The sequence below is a fragment of the Esox lucius genome, chromosome 6, assembly GCF_011004845.1.
Source record: "Esox lucius isolate fEsoLuc1 chromosome 6, fEsoLuc1.pri, whole genome shotgun sequence".
NCBI lineage: Eukaryota > Metazoa > Chordata > Actinopteri > Esociformes > Esocidae > Esox > Esox lucius.
Window position 1 is genome coordinate 26,749,153 of NC_047574.1, and position 10,480 is coordinate 26,759,632.

Below are 10,480 nucleotides of genomic sequence, written 5' to 3' on the forward strand. Positions count from 1 at the left end.
GCCACGGGCCACCACAAGCCAAAATAGAAGCATTTTAGCAGGTTCTCTTACCTCTTAATTATTTCATTTTATTTTATTAATCTGACACCCGCTACGTGGTATAACAAATCCCATTTAGTCTTACCCTCCAACTTTTTGTCGTTAATATAAGACTATTTAAATAAATTGTATTGCATGGTGGTGCTTAAAAGATGGGTTCAACCAGCTTAAATACATATTAGTGTGGAGGCCAGCCCTGCCTAATATAGACCTGTGGATGGTCATTAGGGGCTAGCTCCACACCTCTGGGCTATGGTTTCTATTTCATCCCACTCAACCTCTTCCTCTCCCCTCTTTCTTCCACCCGTCATGTCACTCTCACTTCATCTCCCTCCCTCCCCTCTCATTTCATCTCTCTCTCCCTACTCACGGCTCTGCCAGCTTCACAGATGGAGGGATGTGCTATTTGTGAATATTCATACGGAGACTTAAGCCCAGTGTCCACACAGACAGTATATATATCCCAGGTCTTATAGAGTGCCATTGGGCCTGAACGGCTCTATAAAGCTGGAGATCTTGTGCTCCCTCTGTCTGCTCGTTCTTAGAGCCCAGCACATTGGCCCAACACCCCGCCCAAATCTACCAGAGGCTAAATTCTCAATCAGCACCTGTTTAGTCTCCCAGGCTGTCATTTGCTAAATAATAGGACTATTCTGCAACGCCTGCCCCTCAACTTTGTTCCAGACCTTTCCTCTGTTCCCATCTGGCTGTTAGGTTCGGAGAGCAAGGTGGACCTTGAGATGTGTAGCCTTTGGTTGGATAATGGAAACTTTTTAGTTTTGTTCTCTTAAGCCCTTAGTATGTTCTCAGTGTCCCCCCTGAAGTGTTTACAATCAGGTCCTGGTCCTGACTCTCCGTAATTTCTGAAGATCCCATGGCATTGATCATAAGAGTTGGACTGGTACCCCCGGTATCATGGCAACATTTCCAATCTGGCTCTCAAAACAACATGGCTGAGAGCTGTTCTAAGGCACGACACATTATGGAGTGCCCTGACACAGCATTTAGCCGCAGTATATTGGCAAAATATCAGAAACTTGAAATGCCTTATTGCTCTTAAAAAACAGTTGCCAACCTGATTAGAATAGTAAAAAGTGATGTGATCTAATAAAAGTGGTATACGGTCTTATGACACATCTACCAGCCAATCAGCATTCACGATTTAAACCACCCAGTTTATAAGGGTGATAAGTAACAAATATTAGTAATGGTATGGCCGATGTTCAGCAGGAACCAAATGTTCATCAAACGATCAGATGCTGTCTTAACTGGACACTTTACTGACCACTCCCAGAGAATCCCATCCACCACAGCCTCTTCAGTTCTGAAGTATTCTTCAGGATAACAGACCAGTACATTTGCTCTCAGCATTGGAAGTACACGCATCTCTGAGCCCCACGAAATTTTAAAGTGAAGTATTATTACCTTTGTCCTGAAGAAATGACAAGGATTCCATGAGAAAGATTCCTTTCATATACTGAGTCTTAACATATAGATTATGCATATATTTGCTCTTGTCCTTAGTTTATATCTCTATTAAAAAAAATTCCAGCCAAATGACATTTTGTCTGTACATTTTGTCTGTAATTAGTCAATACTACATTTTAGGTTAATGGCTTATAACAGCCCCTCTCCTAACGTAAAAGTGTTCACAGATTGGCTGATGATGCACTGTGCACACACACACACACATACTCTCTCTTTCTCAGTCACTCCGAGGCTCCGTTACAGATTGTTGAGACATGGGCCTGTAAACAGGCATCCACGTGGCGTCATCTATCATGGCACGGTCGGTTAACTCGCCATCATGTTATTTTCTGCTTGCCGAGCCCTAACACGCCAAAGGTTGCCTGCCGCCTGCGCAGCACAGTGCCGAAGGGTTGAACCGCGGTAATGAATGCTCAGCGGAGCGAGTGCTTCGTTTCTGCCGAAGGGCCCCGGTAATTTGTTTATCTGTCCAAAGATTATGCAGACCGAAAAATCCACCATTTTATGCTGCCTTTGTAAATGATCAAGTCTGTCCATGATGAATGTATCCCAGGCTCCGAGGGTGGGGGGGGGGGGTGCTAGAGTGAGTCCCCTCCAAAAAGTCGAGGGAGGTGTCTACTGGAGGGTGCATGCCAGCGCACCGGTGACCTTAGACCAGCAGGATAGGTTTGAAGTTAATTTGGATTTAGGTTCATGGTCCATTCTCTCTTTGTTTCCTCTCAAGTGGCGGTGCTGTTCACCCAGTCACAGCCGACAGCTCTCAGACTGTTTAAAAAGTCTTTAGTTCTGGCAGAGAAATATGATTTATTATCCTCTAGGCCTGAGACTCATGCGTTTGACACGTCCTTTGTGCGAGATATGGAAACATGATTCATTCATGGACTGAATGAGCACATTTGTTTGGGAGGTAAATATGGTCCTGGCAAACTGATTTCCTCCACACACTCAATTCAATCTTCAGATAAAAGGTGTAATATTGAGTCTATAAAGGTTTATTTAACTCCATTCAAACCCTGTGTGGTTAGCTCTAAAGAAAGCAGGGGTAGGTTTCTTCAGGAACATGTTTACCTACACCTTGCATCATGTTTAAGATAAGAATTTTATTAAATACAGTTGTTACATTTAAGCACAATCACATATTTCTGGCCTCCAAATGCCAATGAAAGAAACGATTTAGCACAATGGGAGATCTGTTTTATCTCTCAGTTCTGTTTGTTCTACTTTTAAATATTTGTACTACTCATCATTGTTTTAATGTCTGGTTTCGTGGGTCTGCTTTTTCAGCCTGAAAATGAGGAGAAGACCTTGGTCTATGACAATATAGGGGCCAATGTCTGCATGGGGGACCACAAGGTAACTTCTAAGGCTTAGCCCACTTCTGGATGTCTGTCTGTCGGAGTGTGGATTTGCATGTTGTGATTTGTCGGTGAAAGATGTTTCCTTGTTCTAATAAAGTTAATAGAACTTAATGTTTGTTCTTCCATTCATTTTCAATTAATCCAATTCTTTATAGTCCCTGATTATTGTTTTACATAACATCATTACAGCTACGTTAGCTTATCATAACCAGAAACCGTTACTCTGTTGACCTACTCCTTTAATAGTTTGTGAACATATTCTTCATGTGCCTATAAAAAAATGTCATCTGGCTGCGAACAGTCATATTGTTATCAGAAGCTCTTGTGTCATGCTGACTTTACAGATAGTATTTAACATACTCTCTCCAGTCAGCAGTGTCAGACAGCAGCTGACTGAGAGTGAGGCGCCTTAAAGCCCAAAGTCCTGACAGTCTCTCATCATTACTTACTGAGGACCGGACAGTAGTGTGTGTATGTGAGCTGACCTGGGCACTGAGAGAAACCCTGCCAGACCTAGGCCAAGAACCACACACAGCTGCTAAAATCACGCTCCGCTATGTTCAAGAAATGTCCAATGTAGTTCACACAAATGAGAAAACGTATGCGCCTTCCCGGCGTGTGAGTTTGTGCTGTGTTTCATGGATGGTAAAGGGATGTGTGTGCGCGGAAGCTTTAACCTCGTGTCGGCCTGCTAACCTTGTGCAGGCTCTTCAGGGCTGCCGTGTTGCTAACTGGATATGTGTAACAATTTTTAACCAACTTTCTGTGTCCCTCTGTCTGCCCGGCAGCCTGTCTACCTGTTCTTTCGATTAACAGCCGGGGCAGGTAAACCTAATGCAAATAAGCACAAGTGTTGTAACGTGCAGTGATGTCGTGGTAAATATTTTTTCTTTATTATTATTAATAAATTACTGTTTTATTGCTTTGTGCTGTTGACCATTTTAATATGGTCATTTGTATTATTGTTAATACTATTAATGGCATTATTTAGTATTATTACTATTTCATAATTATTGTTACATAAATGCTTTGGTTTCCTTGATTATTTTAGCATAGCATTCTTGATGTAATATATGGTCTGATATTATGTGTTCTTATCCTAGTCTTTGTGGTTTCTTCATTTTGCCAGGGAAATGGTGCCAAAGGGTTGACAAGATATCTGCTTGAAGCGCCTCCATGATAAGAACCAAGAGTCAGACACCGGGCACAGACACACACACACACACACACACACACACACACACACACACTGAAGAACCTATACACCCTGTTCAGCAGTGCTGAGCAGTTGCAGTCGTTTTCTAACACCTCATCCATACAAGCTGTTGTTTTTTCACTCAACCCAAGACACGTCTGAGATGGGACACACTTCACTGACCTTACCATCGCCTGGCAGCCCATTACCCCAGAAAAAGGACAGACAACTATTTTCCATGACACAGCCTTGCTGCCAAAACTCTAATAGAAATCAGTCTTACTACATTATTTTAGATACCATATTTGTAATTTTAGGTATGCCTCTACATAGAAGCTACTTCCATACAGTATGTAAGATGTTTTTAAAAAGTGCAATGCAAAAAGTTGTATATCTATATTGTTAGGTTTATTTGTACAGTATAACATAAAGTTGTTGATGGTATTAGTGTTGTTCTCTTCTCTTCTGACCAAACTTTGCGGTCCCACTGTTTAGAATAGATAGACATTTTCAGTTAATTACAATGATTTGTATATTTTTTTGGTTTTGTTTTTTGGGTTGTTTTTGATTCATCGTTGCTGACTTGTGTGCATAACACACTGCCATGCCTCACAGCTGAATCTCATTTTATATATTGTACTTTTTAAAGAGATAATTTATCATTCTTACCAAACTTGTTATGCTGAATCATATGACATCATATGGCTGCTTGGGAGTTCCGTCTGCCATGACATTTAAATCCATCATTACATGACGTTTGAATCTATCATTACAAGCAAGAATAATTAAATAAAAACATTTCAGCCTACATGATTCGTATAGCTTATCCAAGAATGTTTTAAGCAGTGCCATGGACCATACAACTATATAAGATATTGTTTCATATCTAGCAGTCTCACATTATTTCCTTATTAGGCCTATTCTTATTCTAACTTATTTCTATGTAATAATATTATGGTTCTGAATGTGATGGATTTTTTTTTTTTTTTTTTTAGATAGGCTTGGGTATTACATTTTTTTACGGCGTTATGGTGCCCAAGTATTGTTCACGGAAATGTGTGCGTTAACATAAACGACTTAAGTCCAACTTGTAGATAAAGGTTTTAATTATATATGGTTAAAAAAAACGCTAAAGGCTGGAAAGACCAGGAAGAATTGCTTTTTGATTTTATATGTAGCCTTCAACAGCCTTCACTGTATTGCAAATAATTTCCTCTCATCGCTCGTTAGAGCATTAAACAGCGATTAGGGGAGGCTGTTGATGAAATGCAAACGTTTCCTTTTATTGATTTAATTTACTACACTACAGAGTTCACAGACTGTGTGAAGCCGTTAGATTGAGCCTTGATTTTTTTTTCCATCTAAATCACAGCAAGTGGAAATGATTTTGTGCCTGCGGCAGAATTTATGTTGTCTTGACAGTGTCATTTGGTTCCTTGGCAAAACTTGTTTTTCCCGCTGGTCACGTGATAAGAGAAGCCGCAGTTTGTTCACTCCTTTCAGCAGATAGAGATTATATTCTACCCCATGGACCGCGTGGCCTCTAGTGTTGGTTATGCGGTTCGCAAGCAATAAAACCATTAGAACTCAATGGGTGTTTTGTTATCATTCTACCGCATCTATCACTTAAGCATTGAATCTGTGCCACACATGGTGCTGTTGAGTAGGCCAAAAGTATTAGTTTTTCCTAATATTTTAAACTGTGAGCATGCCCAGTGTCCACTGTCTTACTGGGGTTAGTGTACATACGGGATGAAAGTTGTATAAAGATGAATGAATACTCCCCGTATTACGTTCATGGTCACATAAAATTAAACCATGCAGACTAATTAAATCTCCAATTCCGTAAATAGGCAGCAATTGGCCTACCCTCTAGAATTACTGCAGATAACCCGGCCCCATAATAGACCTACAGAAAAATGAATGGCCGAATTCTTGAAATGTTGCCAAATTCTGTTTCAACTTGGTACCAGTTCAATCGAATAACTAATAAATGTAATGGGGCAATAATGAAACGTGGTAAAAGTGATCTGAAATTCATACAAAATCCACCATGGATGAATTACGGCAATGTGGCAATATATCTAAAAATATCATTGGGATTTTAAATGTCACACGCTGTAGGATAGTCCTGTCAAATTGCGTTGGTAAATGTCTGAATGAATTCTTAATAGCACAAAATACAAACAAACCATCAAAAAAGTGACCAATTTTAGACGTTTGCAATCTAACAGACTTGAATCCTTCGAGAAAAACTAGTCTGGAAACCCTGTTTAAACTAGTATATCCGTTTTAAAGTGAAAACACCTAGGCTCAATGTTCAACATCATATCCAGCAACGCTTCCATGCACCTGTATCATTTTTCAGGATTTGTGGATATTAAATGGATCGAAGCTTTAACCCAAGTAACTCGTTACCATTTAAAGCAAATTAAATAAAAGTAGATAGTTTAGACCTATTTAACCTAATAAATATGCCAAGTAACAAATGTGTATTAACATTTCTAGGCCTGGTCAACACCACCAAACGCGGTAAAAAATAAAACAAAAAACAGGGCAATGTTTAAAAATAACAACTGTTATATTGAGTAGCCTACGTTTCCCTATCGCACAAGTTAACAACCCCTAGGTAGCCTATATTAACCTAATCATTATGTAACTTATACGAGGAGTACATTATAATATTCAACGCAATTAAAGAATTTCCTGACGTATTTACAAGAGGTCCTTGTAAACGCTTAATTAGATCCAAAACCCAAGATAGAATGTCTTGGAAAGATAAAGCAAACAGCGTTATTGCAAGGTATTGTAATGAAAATACACACAGACCCGCATTTCTCAGTATTTGTGTCTGTCCTAATGTAATTCGGGAAATAAACTTCAGGGTTTAAAAAAAAAACTGTTAAAAAAGAAAATGCCATATCAAAAAAACAAAAGCTTGTTAAATAATTTATTCATAATACAAAGTGTTTTTCTTCCTTCTTCGCGGAAGCAATAATACTCTCTTATTTCAACATAAACGATGGTCAAGTTTTCTCTATTTTTGTTTTATATGGTAAAACAAATTCCTTCAAATGATTAAAAGAAAACTGAGTTGAGATCGTTAACACAAGCTTTTTACATTATAATTTACAACATTTGCATTTTTACATTGTGTAGGCCTACCTGTACTGGATTTAGAATGGTAAAAGGTGGACAAAGGGACGGCATTAGGCTATTCTGCAATATATAACAAAAGTAATAATATTGAGAAGGTATAGGCTATACTTTTCATCAGGATTTCCAGAATGGTTGCCATGTCTTGTTTACACTGGTTTAATACCTAACATAACTTACTCAGTAAAAAATATATACATCTCACTTACATTTTCGTCTGTACAACATAAATCATTCACATCACCGATCGCCCTTTCTCTCCTTTGAACAATTTATACCCTGGTTAAATTAGCTTTAGAAGCATCATGGAGTATTTGAGTCTCTTCTCGACAAGTGGTCCATGTTATCACAAGGTGTCCGAGCTATTGCTGCATGGACTGATCAAGGAAAGATTTGTAGCCTTGTGTTTTTTCAGAAGTCTCGTGATTTTTTCGTCATCTGAATTTGGGTCCAGAGGTTTGTTGTACTCATCATCGTCCTCGTTGTCCGAGCTTTCTTTCATTTTCTCCGTTTCAGAGTCATGTTTCTTTTTAGCTGTTGCCATTTCCGCTGCGTGTCTCTTCCGCCATTTGGTCCTCCGGTTTTGAAACCATACCTATTGGAAGCAATAATAACGACACTTAATACCTAATCTTAACCATGCCGACAGTAATTATTTCAATATAAAACATTACAATGACAACGTAGTAGGCAAATCCCAATAATGTTGATAGTAAGGGCAACAATAATAACAATAGGCCAGTTAAGAATAATAACGTATAACGGCACTATAACACAACTGCCAGATCCTATCAATATTAACAATTACCATATACAAATCATGCCTCACTACATGGTAATGTATGTTCATAGAGTACTCAAGTTATGATATATACCTTGACTTGACTTTCAGTCATTCCTAAAGAGTAAGCCAGTCGTGCTCTCTCTGGGCCAGCAAGGTATTTCGTCTGTTCAAAGGTTTTCTCCAAAGCAAAAATTTGCTGTCCAGAAAAAGTTGGCCTGGAGTGTTTTTTCTTGCCATCCTTGTCGAGCATCATATTTGCTTGAGCTACAAAAAAGATTGAAGAGTCTAGTCAAAAATATGTAAACACAACAGTGATTAGTATTTCAAAATCAGTTGCAAACAGTTGTCACCACGTTTCTCCTGGAGACTTTGTTGACTTATTATAGCCAGGATTACACGTTTATCATATGAACATAAAAAGCGACCAATGTAAATATATACTTTATCGAATTAGTTGTGTATTTATTAAAATGTAAGTTACAAGAATAAAAAGAAACAATTAGGCAATTCTCAATGTCTGCATTAGAAAAGGTAAATAAAATCAAGAGGAGTCAATATAAAAAAAAGAAATGTATAAGGGTAAACATTTTACACTTGACACAAACAGATTTCTAACTTACCAGGACAGGGTACTCGAGGATCCCTCCAAGGGGAGCTCTGCATCACTCCAGGCCAGAATATGGGTGCTCTCCCCGGGAGCTCGGTCAGGGGCTTAGGGTACCGAGAAACGGCCGCTGGGTTAAAGTACATTCCTGCGGTGGTGGCCAAGCCATTTATCCTGGGAAAGCCCGAGAGCAGCTGTCCAGCTGAGTTGATAGGTCTGCCCAATATATCGCTAATTCCATGTGGTGTCCCGAGTGCAAGTTGTGAGTTCAAATTAGTTAAAGAAGGTGCCTTGAAGCCTGAATGGTTCTGCAATGTGTAGGGGAATAAAGACGTCTTCATTTCTGTCATATTGTGCAATGCTGCCAGCGGTGTACTGCCTAGAACGAAAGCACTCTGCCGGTTAGCATCCATCTGCCCAACAGCTAACATTTGAGAGCATGAACCGCCAAATTTTTTCGAGTAAAAATAATAACACACAGAGGAAAGGAACAAATAGAAAGGTGCTGAATTGGTCGATAAGCAAAGACCACTACAAGAGCGTCTGAAGTATATCCTGGATACCGCAGCAAATCAAGGTTGAAACTTCAGAAAACAAACACTTCTTCAGTTTAGGAAATAAGTTGTATCTTGAGTTGTCGGACGAGAGTTCGCTCGAAAATTGCTCCGGTTCTGACTGTCAATAGTGAGTTTGCAGCATGCGTCCACAACTTGAATCCACTCGGAAGTCGAAGGATCTGATGATGTTTTTTGTGGTTTTGATGGTGACCATAAGGGTCGGCTTTCTTCGTAAATTGACTCAAGCTATGGTGTGAGTGAAGCGGGATGCACTGATAACTGCGCAGCCACCTGCATGCGCATATTTCCCATTGGATAATGTTCAGTGAGAGCGCTCTGTGATTGGAGGGAACACACTCGGTTACTTTGCATGTGCGTTTCCTGGACAAAGCCACACTCTATCAACATCTTATTGTGCTACTATTAATGATGCACTGTACTGTAGAATTCATTGTTTCAAGATTTGACAAAAAGATGAATTTATTTTATAACCTGTTACCGATGACAATGTAAGTACATTAAACTCAATACAACTATACTGCAGGCTATGGTGTTTTCTTGTTGATTTGAAGCAGGTTGCAGTTCACAAGCGTTTCTAGAAGACACGTCCAGTATTTACTGAAAGCATGTCTTACGTGTAGGTAGTGAATGTATAACAAATGGACTAAGTATTTTATATATATATACACACACATATTTTAGAAAACGGTTAATCGAACCTATTTCAGAGCAAGATGAAATAACGTAACACAGCAATGGATGTTTATTTGCAGCTATTTTAAACTTTCAGATAGATTGCTTTTTTACTATTGGCAAATAGTACGACTTAAAAGTCAAAATTCATAGTGGATTTATTTCGCTGTACTGTTATTTGGGGTTCGATATTTAATGTAAAAACATAAAATAAAGAAATATATATTTACATATATATGTCTAGATATGTAGCCTATCCGTTTAAAATAACAATTGCCTTTGTTTCATGTGTTATTGTATATCTATTTCCAGTGGGTCTAGGCAAACTAATGGAGTTGATATGTGAGTCTTAAAGATATTATCACTTGACCTAGCCCTACTCAACAGAAAAGTGTCTGGTCAGATGAACCGATACACCAATGTATTCTACATTTGCCAGTTAGCCTAGCCTAAGTAATATTTTACAACTAAACCGTGAAACAGCATAGACTTATGCGTTTTTTTTAATTACTCAAATAATCCACCTCCTTACTTTCATCATGCGATGGCAACTGGACTGACAAAAGCGCGTTGCTCGAGACGTCATCAAATTGTGTGTTGGTTCAA

General features: G+C 38.9%; 2 protein-coding genes across 5 annotated transcripts in view; one reads left to right on the plus strand and one right to left on the minus strand.

Annotated features, from left to right (window-relative positions):
• The window catches only part of LOC105010721 (inositol polyphosphate-5-phosphatase A), a 144,371-nt gene extending 138,700 nt beyond the window's left edge, over window positions 1-5,671 (plus strand). For 2 of the 3 annotated variants that reach the window (XM_010870259.5, XM_034292669.1), the window contains exons 14-16: window positions 2,812-2,880; window positions 3,674-3,761; window positions 4,015-5,671. In XM_010870259.5, the coding sequence (XP_010868561.1) occupies window positions 2,812-2,880; window positions 3,674-3,754 (150 nt within the window). In that variant the 3' untranslated portion in view covers window positions 3,755-3,761; window positions 4,015-5,671. The remainder of the gene's footprint in view (window positions 1-2,811; window positions 2,881-3,673; window positions 3,762-4,014) is intronic. The other variant, XM_010870260.5, reaches the window with a different exon arrangement.
• A 1,345-nt stretch (window positions 5,672-7,016) lies between these two features.
• nkx6.2 (NK6 homeobox 2) lies at window positions 7,017-9,435 on the minus strand. Of its 2 annotated transcripts, none has more exons than XM_010870263.3 (3): window positions 8,641-9,435; window positions 8,112-8,284; window positions 7,017-7,831 (listed from the first exon to the last, which is right to left on the minus strand). In XM_010870263.3, exons 1-3 carry the CDS (start codon window positions 9,053-9,055, stop codon window positions 7,583-7,585), a joined length of 837 nt encoding a protein of 278 aa, XP_010868565.1. In that variant the 5' UTR covers window positions 9,056-9,435; the 3' UTR covers window positions 7,017-7,582. The 2 variants fall into 2 exon arrangements, with proteins under 2 accessions (XP_010868565.1, XP_010868564.1); XM_010870262.3 differs by having other exon boundaries at window positions 8,112-8,305.
• Between the last annotated feature and the right edge of the window lie 1,045 nt (window positions 9,436-10,480).